The 20,423-nt window shown below is 43.5% G+C and overlaps 2 protein-coding genes across 3 annotated transcripts in view; both read right to left on the reverse strand.

Annotated features, from left to right (window-relative positions):
• The window catches only part of Lypd1 (LY6/PLAUR domain containing 1), a 40,633-nt gene extending 35,662 nt beyond the window's left edge, over nucleotides 1-4,971 (reverse strand). The window contains exons 1-3 of one of the 2 annotated variants that reach the window (XM_021172196.2): nucleotides 3,944-4,971; nucleotides 3,787-3,816; nucleotides 2,346-2,483 (exon numbers count right to left, since the gene is read on the reverse strand). In XM_021172196.2, coding sequence (XP_021027855.1) covers nucleotides 2,346-2,483; nucleotides 3,787-3,816; nucleotides 3,944-4,013 — 238 coding nt within the window. In that variant the 5' untranslated portion in view covers nucleotides 4,014-4,971. Of the gene's footprint in view, nucleotides 1-2,345; nucleotides 2,484-3,786 lie in introns of both variants that reach the window. The other variant, XM_021172204.2, reaches the window with a different exon arrangement.
• A 613-nt stretch (nucleotides 4,972-5,584) lies between these two features.
• The window catches only part of Nckap5 (NCK associated protein 5), an 805,148-nt gene continuing 790,309 nt past the window's right edge, over nucleotides 5,585-20,423 (reverse strand). The window contains 1 exon segment of the mRNA XM_029471137.1: nucleotides 5,585-6,982. Coding sequence (XP_029326997.1) covers nucleotides 6,704-6,982 — 279 coding nt within the window. The 3' untranslated portion in view covers nucleotides 5,585-6,703.

Below are 20,423 nucleotides of genomic sequence, written 5' to 3' on the forward strand. Positions count from 1 at the left end.
TCTCTCTCTCTCTCTCTCTCTCTCTCTCTCTCTCTCTCTCTCTCTCTCTCTCTCTCTCGTTCTCACCAAAAGAAGGAAAAAAGGTTGGCATTGCTGTGTGATAGTTTTCCCTCACCTTTTGATCCTCGGCTTATGTCCTCTAACCTGTGGCCATAGACACCTTTCTAGTGACATGTGTCACTAGAAAACAAGCAACCTAAACCAAAGACTTGCTTCAGGATTGCCTGTCTGGATGCTTTCTGTGGGTAATGTGGGAGTTATGAGGTCTTTTCTACAGTATAGTGTGGAGAAGAGGCTACAGCAAGACGAAAAGGGAGTGTGTGGCTGTCATCTTGGATGAATACATAGACAAAAAGCAGTGTTTCTTGAAAGTCTTCTCCCGAGTAACCCCTTTCCTTGATCACAGCCCTGGTTGTGAAGCCCAGCCTCCAGGTGAGCAGTGGCCTTGAGGGTTCTGAGGAAGTTCTGAAGGGCACCTTCCATCGTGTCTGCCTCAAGCCTACTTCATGGAAGATATTGGAAGGCCAGAAGATGTTTGGCTCAGTTAAAAATACAGTGCAAAGAAAATCACTCATCAAAACCATTCACATCCATCTCTGTTACAGTATCATCACTAAGTTTTTGTGTTGTCCTCCCGCATTAAATAATAGGAGTAGCAGATTCCCCAACAATGCTTGCTAGGTTTTGGAGATACATTATGCTTGAGAGCAGTTACATCTTAGACTTCCCAGAATAGCATTTTTTTTTAATACACTCCAGCCAATAATGTACTACAAAGAACAGCCACATACAAAGGGTCTGGAGAGAACGCACAGCAGGGGAAGTGCTTCCAGGTAAGTGTGAGGACTAGAGTCTGGATGCCAAGCACACATGTAAATGTCAGCAGGATTGATGAGGCGATGCCTGCTTGTAAGCTCAGCCTTGGAGGCAGAGATCTGAGATTTTTTGGACCAAGTTGTCTAGTTAGAATTGGTGAGTTCTCTGGGTTCAAGTAAAAGACTCTGCCTCAATATATATGAGCAAGGAAGATATGGATATCAACCTCTTGTCTCTATACATGCAAACATGCATCTTATACTGGCATGAATACCATGTACACATAACAGGTACCTATATATACTCATGTACTAACAACTGTGAACATGTTTGCATACATACATGCATATCACACACACACACATATACATGCAAAAAAAAACCAAACAAACAATACACACACACACACCCTCACATTGCTGCTCAGTCCTATAGAGAGCTGTCAGTTAGGTTCCTTAAGCAACTAAGAGGTTAACAACAATATACTTCCATTCCCTAACCAGTAGAAGTTGCTTCTCCATGGTTCTGTCTTCAGTGCTAGCTTCTATCCATTGTTGTTCTGCCAGGGAGTTAAGGGGACTCGATTGCTCTAATGACCTGTGGAGCTCTTTGGGTACCTTGTTGGACTAAAAAGTAATAAGACTCACCCAATGTCATTCATCCCCAAGATGGTATTTCTCTTGCTTTCAGCAACCTTTAAATAGCCAAGTCTCTATTTGACCTTGGAATTGAAGCAGTAGCTCATTTATTTCCTCAAATGTCTGGTGCCACTTTGGGGTGAGTTTTTAATTTTAACTCCTGAGTGGGTGGGATTCTGCCTTTCAAGACTTACTAGCTAGAGTGAAGTCAGTTCCAGCTAACTCCCGTCTTCAGCTGTACAACACACAGTCTCTTGACGCGGCTAGCTAGTAGCTAAATAGCTAGGGTATGGGGTGGGGGTGGGGGGTATCCTTCCTGTGGAAGATCTTGGCAATTTGTGCTTGGAATTTGATGCATTAGTTCTAAAATTAAATAAAGATCCTATAGCGTTCTTCAAAGAAATATGGTGTGGCGCTATGACAAAACACATTTTTCAAGTTCTGACCTCTGGGAACTTCAAGTAGCTTCATATTTCAGTTTGACATTGCTCACAGGCTACTGTCGAGCTGCTGGAGCCGGGGCAGTTATCCATATATTGTTTTCACTGCCCCATCAGCTTTTTAGTCCAGGAAGGTGAAAGGCATAAATAAAAAATAAAAATAAAAATAAAAATAAAGGAAACTACTGATTTACAATAACTTCTCAGGAGTCCCCTGGGGAAAAGCCCTGGCAATTAACTCTAATGAGTTTAAAGTAACTTCCAACTCTTCATTTCCCCAGAACTGTAAAAAGTACATCTGTGCTAACCAGTGAGTGTGAGTGTGTGTGTGCCCGAGTGCACGTGTAACACACAGTAGCATGTGTGTTACATCAGTCAGGATCTTTTCCTGTAATTTAATACCCTCCTTTCCCAGCCTTCCATGGGGGTCGGAGGGGGAAGAGTATCTTACCCGCACTTTGCTCCATCACTTCTTTCTGACACATGTCTTGAACGTTCACGGTGCAATTTACGATGAACTCAGGGGATGAGCAATCGTTGTTCAGCTGAAATTCTTCACACTGGTAGCACTGAATTTGCAGCGCCAGCCCTGTGGGACAGATGCGGTGGGGTTCAGAAACACTGGTTAAGATCTGGCTTGCACAGAGCACATCCTGGCTGGCCGGTATCACCGTGTACTGCCCCAGACAACAAGGGCTTCTGGTCTCTGCATCCTGATGTTCAGGAAGGCTGGAGGTGCCTGAAGCCAGCAGGGGGCGGCGGCATCAGTTCCCAGGGTCTAGGAAGATAAAGCCCTGCCAGAGACCCTACATTTCTTCTCTAGACACAAACAGCTCCTGTAACACCCCCCCCCCAGCCTTTCCGCAAGAAGTTGCAAAGAGACGGGTGAGAGTTCAAATCCCAGATCAAAGTAGTGGGGTACAAGCTTGAGCTCCTGTCTGAGCCTAATTACTAATTGGTTACAAATTGGTTAATTACTATTTTGGCACCGTTCATAATTGCATTGGCTGACGCGTTTTCGGTTTTACTTATTTAATCTTGTAAGTCAGCGTTCATGGGCTGAGGCTCTGATGCTTCCTGGAGACCACCCTGCAACCTGGGGGGAGGTGCTGGATGCTAAGTATCCCTGCTCAGTCCTCCAGCTCAGGGTCCCTTCTTATGATCAGAGACAGGGGCAGCTGCTGCTGAGGGTTGGAGAGGATGTAATGTGAGAGCCTGCGTTGGATGTGCGCGTCTGTTTAGGGACCGCCACACTGCAGCCCTTTTAGACCTGTCTTGTTACCCCTTTTTTGAAAAACATGGCTGTTGGAAAAAAATTCTGATAGCTTAGAGTCCGCGATCAGGAGCAGTTACTTACCGTATCTTCCTGATTGCTCTCCTCTGATCTGGGAGCTTCTCTTTGGGCCGCATGCCCCTTCCTAACACCCTACTGATCGCATGAAGAGCACAGCTAGCTCACTCAGTCCGGAAGGGCTGCTCCCCCGCCCCCAGCAGAGGATTGTCCGGCGAAAAGCTCACCTGTCAGCGTCGCCGCTCCCTTGGGTGGCCACAAACACTGGGTAACTTGACTAGGTTGGAGGCTTGTCGCCCCTTTTCCTGTCTTGCCCAACTCAAGGACCCTCCCCACTCCCAGCTCGGTATCCCCGACTGTGTACCCCACGCAGCTGCAGCCAAGAGTCGCGCCAATCTGCCGCTCTCGGCTCTCCTGCAGCGCGGGACTTGGAGAGCGTCCCAGTCTAGCGCCTTGGTCTCAGTTTCCAGCACCAAACTCCCGCTGGGTAGCCCCAGCGCAGCGCGGACCACAGCTGGGCGCACTGGGGCTGAGAGCAGGGACGCTTGGCGAGATAGAAGGAGCGTGTCTGGCCAGGCAGCTGGCCTCTTCATCTTCTTACCTGGAAGCCAGAACAATCCGCAAAAAGTTGCTGCGATGCCGAGAACCCACATCCTCCCGGATCGGCAGGGCCGGGAGCGGGCAAGAGCATCAGAGACCACGACCGCAGCGGAGGCTGTTCTGGCCGCGGCGACTGTAGCTGCCGAGGCTGCCGAGGCTCGCGCTGCTGCCGCCCAAGCGACGGCTGCCACCGAGAGGAGCCGCAGGTGTCGCCCGCGGCGCCCGCATCGCCCGCGCCGGGGGCTCCCAGAGGCTGGTCCCAGGCTCCTTGGGTTCGCGCTCCCTGGGGCGGAGCGCAGCGCCTCCAGAGGAGTTGGCTGCTGAGGCTTGAAGAACTACTGGCGATCCGGAGCACCCAAAAAAGTCTCGCCTCTTCTGCCCCCACCCCTCCCACTCCTGGTACCACGTGACGGCTGCTGAGTTGTGGTGGGGGTGGAGGGCGGGGAAGGCTGGGACTGTCTCTCTACTGTCCCCACCCCTTTCTGCCACCCTTTTAGCCTACCTCCTCTAGTTCCTTGGAAAGGAGCGCCTGCTGGGCTCGGGAGTAGTGTTGACAGAGGTTAGGAATAAGGAGGTGACTAGGACGCAGCAGGTGCCATCAGGACCTGTCCTATGCGAACTCGGAGACCCGAGTGCTAGGCTGCGATGCCCTTCCTTTTCCCTTCCCTTTCGGTGCTAACAGTACCCTTGCAACTGGGTCTCGCCCACCCAGCCCGGCGTCTTCTATCACTCGCTGCCCCCTGGCCCTCTGGGTGACTGCCCTGGATAAGGCGAAGGGCTGTTTTCCGAGCACCTGGCAAAGTTGCGCGGTAGCGAGTTCCCTGGGGTGTCCGACGCAGCCGCGCCTCTTCCTGAGAGAAACCCATCTCACTGGTCACCTGGGTCTTCCGGCAGAATGCCTGCGAGTACGATGGTGACCCTACCGCAGCTAGCTCGCTTAGCCCAGCCACCATCTCCTCACCTGCTTGCATGCACCACGGGGGTATGCATTGACTCAGCCTCGGTCTCCTAGCCCAGAAATAAAGCTACTTGGGGAGTGGACACCGGAATCTGTGCTCTCACTGAAAAGCAAATGGGTCTGACTGCTCCCCCAAGCCACCAGCTATGGGTATACACTCCTTACAGCGCTAAAGCATGGCCAATCGGCCATAGGCTGCCCCCCTCCTCCACTACTCCCCTTTCTGACAATTCTAAGTGACCCACCTTGCGTATTCCCGGGACACCATGGTGCTATTTTGCCTTCCTGGTGGAGCTTTGTGGAAGACTGTGCTGTGCACAGAGCAGGCAGTCGCAGCTCTTGGTGCCCCCGCCCACAGCCCCCGGCGCATTTCCACCCACCCCCACCCCTGATTTGGGATTTGGGAGCTTCGGTGGAAACCCGTGGCTAAGCATCACCCCTCTCCTGTGAGGTCTCCCGAGGGGAAGTGGTCTCTCAGCTGGGATGTGATCATTTATGTCCCTACCCTGCTGGCAGAGCAGGTTTGAAAGAGGCATAAATGACTTTCTTGTAATTCCTTTGCAGAGATCGGCCCATAGCTGCCTCCGGCTCATTCTCCCCCACCCCTCCCCTTCATTTCTAGCTGGTTAACTCCTTGGGGAGACAAGGATGCTTTGACCATTACTCGCTTGTCTGAAGTGTGGATCGTAACAAATGTTCGAATTACTATTACAGTAGCAAGAGGGTTGGCTTATTTATTCTTTCAGGGAAACCTCTCCACAGAGCAAGCGTGAGACGTAATTATAATAATCACGGGACCAACCTCTCCCTGAACAAAGTTCTTTTCTGCTCTTATAGGGCGTAATTGTGATAAGACGTTTATTCCGAAATGAAATGAAACAAAAGGATTTTTTTTTAAGACAAGGAGGATACTTTACGCGCAGCTTGAATTTAAGGTAATGAAATCCAAATACAACAAATTGCACAAATACAATAACACTGGTCATACAATACTCTATAAAGATACAAGTTTTCTAAGGTAACCACACAAATCCTAAACATAGCTCTATTCTGCCTGGTCTGTAGGCTTCTGTACAGAAGGAATTATAAATAGTTCACGTCTAGAAAAAATACACATAACCTTTAAAATAGAATTTATCCTCCCATATAAACAGTCTTTAATAGAAAAAAGGATATTAAAAAGTAAGAAAGTTTCATAGCACCAACCATTCATTTATTTTTATAAAGAAGATATGGCAAAGAGTACCCAGGTTTTAATAATAATAAAAAAGCAGGGAAATTTAAAAAGAAAACAGCAAACACTCAGAATTGTGAGAAATACAATGGAGAGGATAGAAGAGGTTGGGAGTGAAGCCTGCTAAGATCTGCTCCCTTCCCCATCATCTGGTGCCACCTAATCAGTGCCCACACTTTAATTCTTCAACAGAACACCTATATCATCACATCTTCCTCCAGACAATGTGGAAAGTGGACCTTCAGAACACGTGACCTCCACCCCTCTGGCTTTCCTGCCTGCCCCATGCTTCGATTGACAGTATATGCACAAATGAGTTGAGGACCAAGATGATTACGTTCACAAAATCTTCAGCTGGGGCTTTTAAAAATATATTATCAACTTCTAGAACTTAATGCATCGTTTCAAGAGCATGGCGCCAACTCTTTTTATTGCTATCTTTCTCCCCCTACAAATATAATTTCTCTTCCCCCCCCCAAAAAAAAATGTACAGCTTTTATACAAATACTCAAAAAAGTGCAAACATTGAGAATTCTCCATCATATTTTGCTTTTTAATCCTCTCAAAACACAGTAAGTCGAGGCGATCTCTATCAGTCCACGAGAGAAGTAAACTCTGGTGTACTGGCTGTCAGCTTCTCTGGAGTCAGTCCTCCTGCATGCCCAGCTCTGGAGTCTGTTTGCCTAGTGCACCATGCATGCAGGAGTCTCGCTGAAGGATGCTCCTCTAGGTCTCATTGGATGCTTGACTTGCACAAGAGGAGAAACTGTCATACAGAGAGTCACTCAGAGACTCCACGCGGTCCACCCCAGGCCTTTCGGAGCTACTCGAAGACACTTCTGTCTTTTTGCCTTTCTCTTCCTTTTGTCCTTCAACCTCACTTGGAGACTTCTCTTTTCCTAATAAAATCACAGTATTGCTGCTAAATTTATTGAATGACTCCAGGGAAATTTCAGATAATCTATTCTCAGGATCTTCTTTTGTTTCTTCAACTTGTTTCGGTTCCTGCAATAAAAAAGAGGAAAATATTAGAAACATAATTCTTTGGAAAAAAATCAATTTATCCTATCTGATATTCAATTATTGTCTGAATAAAGTACAGTTTAAAGGGACAGAGAGAACCTACAAGTCCTTAACAATCTTTTAGTGTAATTAAATGCAATAATAAAGCTAATTTTAGGGATAAATTAAGACTTTAATCATTTTAGTGAGATAAATAGACCCCAATTTGCAAACGAGGTAAGTGCCACTTAATTCATTTTAAATGGATCCATTTGAAATTTACTCAGGTAATGTGTCTTATTTTTCTTTATCAAAAGTTCAAAGTCCTCTGTTTTCTCAATAAATACTCCCTGTACCTTTTCTAAACGGGATATGACTTGAGTTTCAGCCAGAAGTTATAGTGTTTTGGGAGAAAAAAGGCATAAAATCTGTTAAATTGCCATAAAATTTAAGTACATATTAAGCTTGTCAAGAATATTGTCATGTTTCAATTTTGTCCCTTTTAGGTACCTGAGATATTTGAAGGAGAGCTCAGAGCTATTGACTACAGATTGCAGAAGGGCTAGAGGCATAAAACCCAAGGAGCGGGTCTGCACTTTAGAAACCTTCCGTTCCAGAAGGCCTAGCTAGACCAATTTATTCCAAGGATGTGATTTTCTTCATACTTCGCTTCAGGATTTCATAAAATGCTGTAGTTATACTAAGCAATCATTGTCGGTGCCCTGCGAGCTTGAGTGTCTTCAGTGGATCAAGCAGCTGCTCAGGTTGGGGAGAGGACAATGGGAGGCAGGGACACCAGAGGTAATGAGAAGAGTGAGGGCCATCAAGTCACTAAAGCAACCATCAGCTATTCTCCCTTGAGGCATGAATTCCACCATCTCAGGGAAAAGCAGCAACAGGGCCTTAAATATGATAACAAGAACCACCGGTTGGTTAGGTTAATCCTCCACTAGGTCAAAGGCACTTAAGGGACTCAGGCTTTCAAAAAAGTGAATGTTTCATTTTGATTTAGCTTTTGGGTCCTTGTGTTACTTTTTAAGTTTTATTTCCTTTTAGTTGGTATAAAATAGTCTTAGTTCTAGAGAACACACACTGTCATTTTCACACTTGTGTCTAGAGCTGGGGAGATGGTTCAGTCAGTATATTACTTTGTTGCAAGCATAAGGACCTGGGTTTGATCCTCAGGACCCATCTAAAAGAAATGAGTGTGGTGGTACACAAGAGTAATCCAAGGGCTGTGGAAGCAGAGAAAAGAGGCTCTTTGGGCTCTGTAGCCAGCCAGTGCAGCCTACTTGGTGAGTCCCAGGCGAGAGAACCTGTCTTTAGAGAAAAAGCATACTCCAAATCAAAAGCAAACAAATAAATGACGTGGACTGGACAGTGCCAGAATGACATTCTAAGTTGTCATCTTGCCTCTACCAGAACACACACACAGACACACACATGCACATACACACACACACACACACAACTTAGGGTATTTAATGTGTCTATTAACTTGGACTTTATTCACTGTAGCCAGAAGTCAAAACTTCTCTAGAGCTATTTGGATATATAATATACAAAACAGAAACAATACTGCTAACAAGATTCCAGGAATACAAGGTCAGAACTGGTTCCTCGTATATCTCTAACATGGTCCCTGCTGATCAGTGCTCAGGATGAGGCTCAGCCCGATAATTACTGGGCTGAAGCTTCCGTGCACAGCAGAGAAAGGGATCTGGTGTTAAGCCTGCTTTGTGCTGCTGCTGGTGGTGGCTTTTATTCCTTCTGTTGAATCTATCCCCTTCAGAGTAAAAAAGGGAAAAAAATGGTCATTTTTTTTTTGTCATGGTCATTTCAAAAAATGTTGTTACCCAAATATTCCATTTCAATGATCTGTCAATACATCTTGAATACACACAATTTCTTCTCCCACCCTAGTCCAGGTCCCATATAGTTATACTGGTCTTAAAAATGTCACGAGGAAAATGACGGGGGCAGACAGATGCAGCCAGGACCTGCAGACTCTTAATACCCATCGGAAAGAGAAGAGATACTCGGGAGTGGACACCTTTGGTGCTGTAGGGGCTGGTGCTGGCAGTTTCTCTACCATGGAGGATGGGATCATTTCATGGAAAGACTTTGGGCTTGTGCTTTGAATTAGTGCTTATTTAGTTACTCCTGGAAGTGGTTTTCAATCTCAAATGATTGCTTTGGAATCATGGCAAGGGGCTGATCCACAGATTCCTAGCCGAGCACAGACAATGATTCCACAATCAGTAAGAAATCAAGCAAATTTTTTTTTTTAATGTTGTGTTAAGTTTTAAGCCTTTGATCCCTAACCCCTCCCCCACAAATGATCTGGCACAATATTAGCAAAGGGCAGTTAGTAGGACGTGGCTTGGAGAGAATAAATGTTTATTTCTATAACATAATTTGTGTATATATATCTACATTTTAGGTGGATAAAGAACCTTCAGTACAATTTCTCATCACCTGGGTGTGCCACTCCTTTTCAAGAAACACACACGTTTTCCTCATCTGTACCTGGTCTAATGTGGATCTCAGATTCATTCAACAAACACTTATTAGAAAAGGCTATTTACTATAAGACAGATGGAAGCTAAATACATTTGAGGTGGGTACAGCCTGAGGGCATATCCTTCCTTCCTTGGCTTATAAGTGCCATGTTCATCCTCCTTCAGGCACAGATGGTGACAAGGTGGGCTGTTTGTAAGCACTGAAGAAAAGTCTAGAAACAAGCATCTATAGCTCAGCCACATAGAGGCTGCTTAATGTATTTTCTTGAGTAACATAGTTACTGGTAAGTTGCTGCTGTAAACACATGTTCCCCCATGTGTCTGTACACACCCCTAGTGAAACACAGCAGGACACACACACACACACACACACACACACACACACACGGTAGGATTATTAGTCTACGACAGTGGTTCTCAGAGTTCACTCTCCAAACTATCAGGAGCCACCGTACCATCAAGGATCCTGTTGAAAATGCAATTTTCTGCTGTTCATCCAAACCTGCTACATCAGAAATCTGAGGCCCTGTCACCTGCTCCAAACAAGCTCACAGCGCGATTCTGACACATGCTTGGTATGCAATATATACATGTTCCAGCTGGTTTTATGTCAACTTGACATAAGCTGGAATCACCAGAGAGGAGGGAGCCTCAACTGAGAAAGGGCCTCCATAAGATATTGCTGTAGACAACCCTGTCGGACATTTTCTTAACTAGTGATTAACAGGGGAGGGCTGTGTCTCATGGATGGTGCTATCCCTGGGTTGGTAGTCCCGGGTGCTACAGCAGAGCAGGCTGAGACAGCTACAAGGGACACGCCAGGAAGCACTACTCTGTGGTTCCTGCATCAGCCCCTCCCTCCAGGTTTCTGCCTTGTTCACTTTTTTTTTCTCCTCAACTTGCATTTCATTCATGATGTTTTGCCTCAGCAATAATAACCTTAATAAAGATAAGCTTAACATAAAAAATAGCAAGAAAAAACAAGCTGTGTATGTATGTTTGTATGTATGTATGTCAGTATGTTTGTATGTATGCATGCATGCATGCATGTATATATCTATGTATGCATGTATGTGAGTAGTATGTATGTATGCATGCATGAATGTATCTCTATATATATACTTATGCATGTAGCTATGTATGTATGTATCTACTATCTAGCTCTAGAATTTACCTAAATAATCATGTGCCTTTCATCTGTCTGCACAATTATCTGGAAGTCTGACGTCTGACTCTGGCCATGAGACTATGGAGAGAAAGACCACTCTGAGGAAAACATCCTTCTCATTATAGAGAAAATGTGCATGTTGTTTCTTTCCTACACAGAATCAGGGCAAGAGACAAGAAAGGCTACTCTTAACCTGGGCTCACCATGGGAGCCCCAGGAAAGTGGTGAAGATGGTGGTCCAGGAACACAGGCTGTGTCTAACGTCAGAAACATGCATCCAGAATTTTTATTTCTAAAGTGAAACATTAACTAATAATTACATGATTTTTTTTCATTTGATCATAAAAAACAAATTAAAAAGAACAGTGACAAAAATAAAGCGAGACTGCTCATGCATAGCACTGTGCAACATCTGTCTTGTCTGAGCTTGTGGATCAGGCATTGCGCTATACACTTTTTTCTTTGTTTATTTTCCTGTCCTATGTTTTATTGGTGCATACTCATGGCACGTGGTGATGGGCTTGCATGGAGACATTTTCATGCAGGTGTATCCTTTACTTTGACAACAGTCAGCCTTGCTCCTCCCTTCCCTCGCCTTTCTCATTATTTCCATTCTATCCTCCAGTCTTCCTTCTGGTAGAATTTGTAGGGTCTCTTGTGTGTAGGATCAAATCATATGTGAATAGGAATAATTATATTCTTTTCCAATTCATGCCTTTTTATTTCCTTTTACTGTCTTATTTCTCTAGCTAAAGACTTCAAGCATTGTATTGAATAAACATAGAGGGAATGGGCATCTTTGTCTTATTCCAGATTTTAGGGAGAGATGCAAGCTTTTCCTTATTAGTGCTGTATGATGAGGTCAATAGTATTCATTTATTTAAGATTTATTTTTTATTAGGTTGTGTATGTATGTGCACATACACGCACAAGTGTGCAGGTACTAAAGGAAGCCAGAAGAAGGTGTCAGACCATCTAGAGCTGGAGTTACAGACAGTTGTGAGACACACAATATGAGTACTGGGAATTGAACGCACCACCAAGAGCCCTTAATCATTGAGCTAACTACAGCTCCTGCATCTTTTATATTCAATAGTGTTTGTTTTGTGAAATTAGATATGTCAGTGTTTGGTGTGTATATGTTTAAAATTAGTTTATTCTCTTGATAATTATTTTTTAACCAATATGAAGTGATATTCTTAATCCCTACTGACTCAGTAATTAGTCAGTTACTAGCATGGCTATCCCTGCATTTTTCCAGTTTCATTTGCTTATAACACCCTTTTCCATCCTTTCACACTATGTCTGTGTTTGTCTTTGCCAGTGAGGTGTGTTTATTGGGGGCAATTAATACATGGGTCCTGATTTAACAATCCTAACTACTAGTCCTTGACCTTTGATTGGAAATGTGAGGTTATTAACATTATTATTATATCTTCATTATTGGCTGAATTATCTAATTTGTTTACCTTGTTTACAAGTCCTGTCTTCTATATGACCAATTCTATTGTAAAGCTTTCTCCTGAGTTCCTTTAATCCAGCTTCTCACTTGCAAAGTTTCAACTTGATGTTTTCAGCATTTCTGTAACACTGTCCCTGGATCTCCCTTTCATGCCCTGTGCTGTTGTTCTCATTTCAAGGTTCTGTTTGATTCTCTTTGAATGCTTTCAGTTTATTTCATATGCTTCTTGAAATCATTCAATGTTCTTAAAATAATTCACTTGACTTCTTAGGGTTCATGTAATTTGCTTTCATTGTGATCTATCCCCGTGGGATTGGTAATTTTAGGAGTCTTCTCTTTATTTTTTGTGTCTCTCTGTGGGACAAGTGGACAGTGCCACCTGGCAGAAGAACTAGTAAGGCTGAGTGAGCCCAAACCTGTGAAACTCAGAATGTGTAGGGCAGGCATGGAGGAAGCTAGCTAGCTCTTTGTCAGACTACCTGCTCTGGAACATTATGGACGACCGCGTTCTGCCTCCCCTGAGTGGCTTGCCAGCGGTTTTCTACTGGTGCCCCAGCACCCCAGCAGTGAGGCAGACTCAGTATCTCTCTACTGCATTTTGGACTCTGGGATTACGTTATTGGTTAGATTTTTTTTTTTTGAAAGCACCAGTGTTTTCCAGTTGGCATGTTATGCAGTGTTCAAGCGGGATTAGCTTGTCGTATGTCGAGGTACAGTTCTTTCCATCTGTATTGAGATGTAGTTCAGCAGCTAAACCTTCAGCGCTCCACACTCTTGAAATGTCATGATTTGCCGTACGCCGTTAACACTCCAAAAGTAGAAAATTAACTGCAGAAGCAACCCAAGGGATGGAGGGGCCTACAGAGCTTGGATTACTTGATCTATGTTTGCATGGGTCCCCCTCAGATTTATAGGAACATTTACCAGCTCCTGGATAGAGAAACTCTGACCAGCCAGCCAGCTGGGAAACAACCAGCCAATACAACAGCAGGCGAAGCTACCTGTAAATTGTGTAGAGGGAGCCAAGGCTACAGTTTTGGCAAGTGATCGCCAGTGTTTGGGTGGACTGTGCCATGATGTAGTTGCTTTTGCCATCGCAGCTTTTATAAGCAACCCCTCACACACACTCCTGTTAGTAACTCCAAGAAAAACTCACTGGTTCAACAAGTTAGACCAACATGCTATCATAATGTTGGTCTGTCCCTATCTAGGGTGAGTAGAAATGTGTGTGTTCTATCTCCCTAGGAAAATGTCTCTCACTTAGCCACCGGTCCCTCCCCCTGCTACCAACTTTCTCCATAAGGCTTCCCCAGACACTAAGTTGTCCATGCTTTCTCATTTTCTCCCAGAATCTCCAGTTGTTTTGGAGTCTGTGGCTTCTTCTTGCCTCTCCCTAGGAGCGCGTGGAAGTAGGCTAGCTACTGTCTTGTCAGATGACATTTACTTATCAATGTTTGAAGCCACATTGACTTGAAATTTAAATAGAAAGAGTGACTGAGGTCCAAGGGTAATGTGCTAATGATCTGCTTGGCAAATGGTAACAAAATAGCCACAGCGATGACAGCCCATGTTAACTGGTGTAGACGCTAAGGACACTGGAGGGGTGATCTGGCTCATATTCTAATTATTACTTTTTGCCTTTTCCTGCCTTTTATTCATTCATGTGTATAACCTTTTTGTTATATAATGTGCGCGTGTGCGTGTGTGTGTATGTGTGTGTGTGTGAATGAGTACAGGTGTATACATGCCACGACATGCATATAAATGCCAGAGGACTACTTCGGGTGCCGGTTTCTGACTTCTACCTTTTAGGAGATGAGGATGCTTTGTTGTTCACTGATGCATACAACAGGATAGCTGGATTGATGCGTCTGGGGTTTGTTATATCTCAGTCACCTTAGGACTGCCAGCATCACAGGCACACTCTACCCTGTCTGGCTTTATACAGGCTCTGAGGATTTGAACAAATACCCTCACACTTGCTTAACAGACACATCACCCATGGCACCATTTCACTAGTCATATTTAGTGGAGACAGGGTCTCAAAGTGTAACTTAGTCTAGCCTGGAACCTACCATGTAGCCCAGGCTGACCTCAAACTTGCTATAATCCTCTTCACTCAGTTTTCAGAGTACTGGAACTGTAGCAATGAGCCTGGTTCTCTAATTGCTTCTGTGTGGAGGCTGTCATTAGCGTCTCTATTTATAGCCACAAGGCTCAAGGAAGTTTAGGAACTCATTTAAGGTCCTGCTGTAGTGCTATTGGAGTGCAGCAATATGCTTACAGAGCTCTGGCTCTTAACGTTCACCTTGAAAAAGCACTTACAAAGTTTTAGTCAATTGTGTCCTTAAGACTAACACCTAAAATAAGAATTATAAGGCTGGAGATAAAAAAGCAATTTTGTTTATATTTTAGCGATAAAGAATAAAAACTGTTCCTGCATAGGACCAGAGTTCAGTTCCAAGTACCCGTGTCAAACAGCCTCTAACTCCAGCTCCTGGGGGTCTGACGTCCTTTTCTGTCCTCCCTGGGAACATATGTACACATAGATACAAACCTATACACATAATGTAAGACAGTATAAAATAAATAAAAATATGAATTATAGAAGAACAATGAGAAAGATCAACCCAGGATAGCTCAATGTTCAACAAACATTTTGTCAGTTCCATAAAACATCCCATTCCTTCCTATATGTTGTATTTCGCTAGAATTAAGATAGAATTATTGCATTCAGTTTGTCTCCTATAGGTGGCAACAGTTGTATGAGCGACTTTCTTGTTGGGATTTCTGTTGCACTTGGGAACAAAAGTAAAACTAAGCAGGCAGGAGGAGGACATGTTCTCAGGGTAGAAACGAGCATCGTGGTACACTCCCGTAGTATTTTCTTGTCTTCAAGGCAAACAGAGACTTCTTAGCAACAATCCTAGCCAGGATGGTGAGATATGCTCCTGAAGTCTCTTGAGAGTCACACTGCAACTAATTTAACACCTTGCTGCCAAACTATAATAAGTCAAACAAATTTACTGTATTGCTGAGTCTGCTTAAATGAGCTTATGGTTATGATTCACAGAGGAGACTTCATTAGAAAGGGTGCTCTTGGTCAGATTGTTAAGGATACGCAGAACTAAGATATATTAAGGAAATGGGAGACTATTCCAGTATGATGCCATGTCACCTGCTCCTGTTCTCTCAGTACACTTCTCTGTGGTTTACATCAGGTCAACATATGCTCTGAGAATATATCTCTTAACCTAGTAGGTTCTGTAGTGGACAGACTCAGTGTCGAGCTGGAAACACTGACTGACATATGCCAAAAAGATTCTCAGTAATCCAAGCAGACTCTCAGAACGATCACCACAGTGGGTGAGATGAAATAACTTCATTTCCAAACAGTTTCCTCTCTAGGTTCTCACAGACCTCTAACATGAACACAGAAGACAAGGGAGACAGGAGCCAACTGTATCCTACCCAGGATATTTATGGGACCTGTGATTTGCACAAATTTACGATTCAGGTGAAATCTGACCTGTAAACATATAGCATATGTTTCTGCTGTTAATGATACTCATGAAAGAAACTTTGCATAGAGCCATATTGTTAATGTTAGGGAGGATCAATTGGGAGGTGAGACAAGCTCTGGCAGATGTGAGAAAACTTGAGGAGAGACTGAAAAACTCAAGAGATTAAACCAGTAAAATACATATCTATAGCTATTGATGGATCTATCTATCTATCTATCTATCTATCTATCTATCTATCTATCTATCTATCATCTGTCACCTATCATCTATGTCTACCTACTATCTACTTGTACATGCTGGCGTCTACTTATTAGAGATGCATTCATGATATATTCTATAGCTAGAACTTCTCCCACCACCAGAGAAATATACTGCAAACCTATAAAACAGCTAAATAAATTATTATATGATTAAGGCTATTTTATTATTTTAACTAAGTTTTTGTTGTAGATTTTATTTTAAAGATATTGGTTATCATGCCTATTGTAAAATGTTACAAAGCTGTTCAAAGCTGCTGGGGGAATTAAAATTGAGTTTCTTTCCTCAGATAAGCACTAACTCAGTTTCAGAGTCCTCTGCCCAAATTAGTGTAAACGGGGTCTTAATTAACATCCTGCATCTCTTAGTTTTCTATTGCTATAGAGATTCACTGCCAATCATTCTAGAAAAGTACATGGAGGGCAAATAGCCTTACTTACTAAGTATTTTTCTTAGTATATGTCAACTGTGTGACTTTATTATAAGAATTATCTCATTTTATCCTTAAAGCAAACCCATGAGAGAGTTTGATTATCAACTCCATTACACAAATGGAAAAATACAGACGGAGTGGTCTAAATACTAGTCCAAATATGCATAGCTAATCTGCCAGAGAGTCAGGAGTGGGAAAAAAAGCAACCTGAATACAGAATGCAAGACCTTAATCAGTACACATTATAGTAGGTATCTGGAACCTAGTGTAGGATCGCTGACATGGTACTAATTAGCTGTGTAACCCCTCTGACACTCTGGTTCTTTACATTAAAGTGCTTTTCAAATCTTCCCTGTCTATAAAGCTCTGGAGCCTTAATTGGGTGCCCTGTGTGCATCTATTACTGTCTCAGTAAACAAGCTTAAGGTTCTCCCTGCATCTCATCTTAGTTCTCAGCCACTTGGAAAAGTGAAAGGTTGACAATAGACTCCAATATCATCTTTCCTACCAAGAAAACTTCAGCTGAAGAGTGAGGTTCCCATCTCTAAATAGGTAAGCTTGCTCACACTGGTAATAAGAAACGAAGAGCTTACTAGGCAAGCAAGAGTACTTGAGGAATTCTATCTCCCTATCTCACTGAGAAAAGCTAGCCAAGGTGGCACATGCCTGAAATCCCAGTACTGTCAAGGCAAAGGCAAAAAGGTCTCTGCCGCTCACTAGCCAGGTAGCCTAGCACAATTAAAGAGCTCTAGGCTTAGTAAAAGACCCTGTCTGAAAAAATAAAGGCAGAAAGCAAATGAGGAAGAAACTCCAGTTTGACATCTGGCCTGTACATGGACATATACCCACATGTGTGCATGCAAACACATGCACACGCACACGCACACGCACACACACACCTTCCCATAACCTTCATATCACACACAAAAAAGAGTGTGCTTCTGACAGCTAGCCCAACCTGAGAGAGATGCGGGAAGGTCCTGAAGTGTCTGTGTGCTGCCAGAACCCTCCCTGAAGTTGCTAATGAAGTGAGTCACTCTTCCCTCTCTTCTGAGAGATGCACAAGGAGCCCAAACACAACAGGACTGAAGCATCATTCTCAGCAGCTTTCTTTATTTGGAAGAATACACCCAAATTTGTATGTCACCATGATGCCTCTCCACCACTAGGGCTGGGTCCCGAACTCACTATGCAGTATGTATTTAAGGCTGGCCATAAATTTGCAAGGTTGACTTCAAACTTGCAATTACCCTGCTTCAGCCTCCTGAATGCTGAGATTATGGATATGGATCAGTATGCCTGTCTCTTCAACATAAATAGCCACTGACAAGTTGGGGCCCAGATGATAAAGATAATTCTGGGACTATGGTGAAATGGGTTGGGCAGAGAAGTCTCTCTAGGTATAGAGAGACATATAGTCACATACAGAGGTGACTCAGCAGATGTGAAAGAAGAAGAGCTATTCGGAAGCAGAAAAGTCAAATAAAGGAGGCTACTGAACCCAGGGTTCTGGTTTTGTATTATTTGTATTATACCTCTCTTTTTGTTGTTGTTGTTGCTAGGAGTGAATACCCGACAGTAGCAACTTGGCAGTTTATTTTAACTCACAATTTGAAGGGATACAGTCTATCATGGCAAGAAAAAGTAGATGGGCAGCAACAGAAAGTGTCTACATTTCCTCTGCTGTCAGAAAGCCAAGAGCAGACAGGAAGTGTCTGCTAGTGGGCTATAAAACCTCAAGGCTGTTCCCAATGATCCACTTCTTCCTGCTGCTAAAGGTTCTCCAACCTTTCCAAACAGTGCTACAAGCTGGGGACCCAGGGTTAAACATAAACCTATGGGGGGCATTCCATATTCTAACCACAAGACAGACAGGATGGCTGCGCAAGTTGAAAATTTCCCCACCTTGGACATTGAGATGAGAGACTCTGAGTAGAATTTTGTCACCTAGGGATTGGGGAAAGGCATTTTAATCCAGGTCTTGTAGTAGAAGGCTGTGTGTAGCTTCAAGTCCATTTTAAGGGACATTTACTGGGGACAGGCCCATCTCCAGGGTAACACAGCCATTTCTCTTTGCTCAAAGGTGCTAATTAATCTATCCCATAATATCTCCTGTGCTGTATTCCTGGTAGAGCTACCTTTTGAGACATAAAATCAGCCATCCAGATCTTGGGTGAGCTCTGGAGACCCCCGTGCTCTTCTCAAGAGTTGTGGTGTTAACCCTGTTAACCAGGTCAGAATCCAGCATGGATAATTACACTCTCCTAGCATTATATTCCTCTATTAACTCAACTGGACACATGACTTCACTTGCTCCCCTGAAAATTTAGCATGACCTTCTGTAACAGGGAACCATTTTCTCTGGTCAATCCCAGGCAGGGATATGTGATTCAGCACTTTGGGGGCACTGTTTCCTTACTAGGGTCTTGCTAATTCTTTAGCATCTCCTGGGGAAACTGGCTTTATTAGGTGAAAGAGTAATTTTCAGCTGAGATGTGCTTTTATGACTTTGTTAACTCCATTGCTGTCTTTAACAGTGATCAATGGTTCCCAATGACCTTTGCAGGAACTCTTGAACCCAGAGTGTGCAAAACTGAATTTGCTGAGAAAAAAAGAAACAAAGTGGAGAGAAGGTCAGGAAGAAGAAGCATAGGATTGGTAGGGAATAGTATATCTCATAGGAATGGAGGGATACCCATCACACACACACACACACACACACACACCACAGAGCCACTTAAAGGCAAGAGAATAGGAACATGGGAAGGCATTTTGGAAAGAGATGGTATCCTAGTTTGTTTTCCATTGGTATGATAAATACCATGAAGTAAATAAACTCAGAGAGGAAAGGGTTTATTTGACCTCCGTGTTCTGATTATAGCCCATTACTGAGGGACATCAAGGCAGGAGTTTGAGTAGTAGCAGAGTCAGGAACCAGGAAGGAAAGCTGCTTACTGAATTGTTTTCCAAGGCTGGCTCAGCTTGCTTTCTTATATAACTCATGGCCACCTGTACAGAGGAATCACCAACCACGGTGGGCAGAGCACTCACACATCAATCAGTAATTAAAAAATACAGTGCCCCATAGGCCTTATAGACATGCCCATAGGCCAGTTTGATGAAGGAGTTTTCCCAATTGAGGTTCTTTCTTCCCAGTTGTCTCTAGTTTGTGTCAAGTTGACAAAAACTAACCAGAATGCAATGCATTCTCAGATAGTGTAAAACAGACAAAAATGTATTCTTCACTATATAATAAAAAGAATATCACAAACTTTGTTATGTCAGAGAAGGGGACTTGGGAAGAGGGAAGGTATTCTGATGGGTAAAGCTGAAGTAAACATGGAAGCATGCTTGCTATTTCTAAATGATCTGGGGGGATATCATCTGAAATGCCAATTTGAAGATGTTTATTCTCCCATCCCCACTCCTGGTAGTAGATGCATCCTCAAGTAGAATTGAAAACATAACTTGAGGCTGAGGACATGGCTCAGTAAGTAAAGTGCTTGCTATGTAAGCAGGAGGACACATTCATTTGGATCACCAGAACTTACATAAATGTAGGCTTACCAGTAATTGCAGCCTCAAAAGGCTGGGATGGAATCTCTATTGGAAGCTGGCTAGCAAGACTCACCTCATCAGCAAGCTCTGGGTTTGACTGGGATATCCTGCTTCAATAAATATGATAGAAAAGCCACAGGGGATGATTTCCAGAACAAACATCTGGCCTCCACACCCAAATGTACATATAGTCACACTTCTGTGCAATGTACATAGACATATGAACACACACCATACATAAATCTAAAAATAGCACAATAAGCTTTTCAATGCAGTAGATTTCATGAGAATTGGAAAATTTCCCCCAAAGTTAAATAGGAATTACTTTTTAGTGACCTGGAATTAGGCAAACTAGGCAGTCCACTGATAACAATTTACATAAGTAACCTAACTAAATGAAATATGCATCTCTGCATTGGGAGATTCCTTTCTGTACAGAATGGCAACTAAAAAACACTCAGGAAAGAGAACTGAGCAAACACTGAGCTAAAAGCCACCAGACTGGCTTATTTTGGTGTC

Source organism: Mus caroli, chromosome 1, assembly GCF_900094665.2.
Source record: "Mus caroli chromosome 1, CAROLI_EIJ_v1.1, whole genome shotgun sequence".
Taxonomy (NCBI): Eukaryota; Metazoa; Chordata; class Mammalia; order Rodentia; family Muridae; genus Mus; species Mus caroli.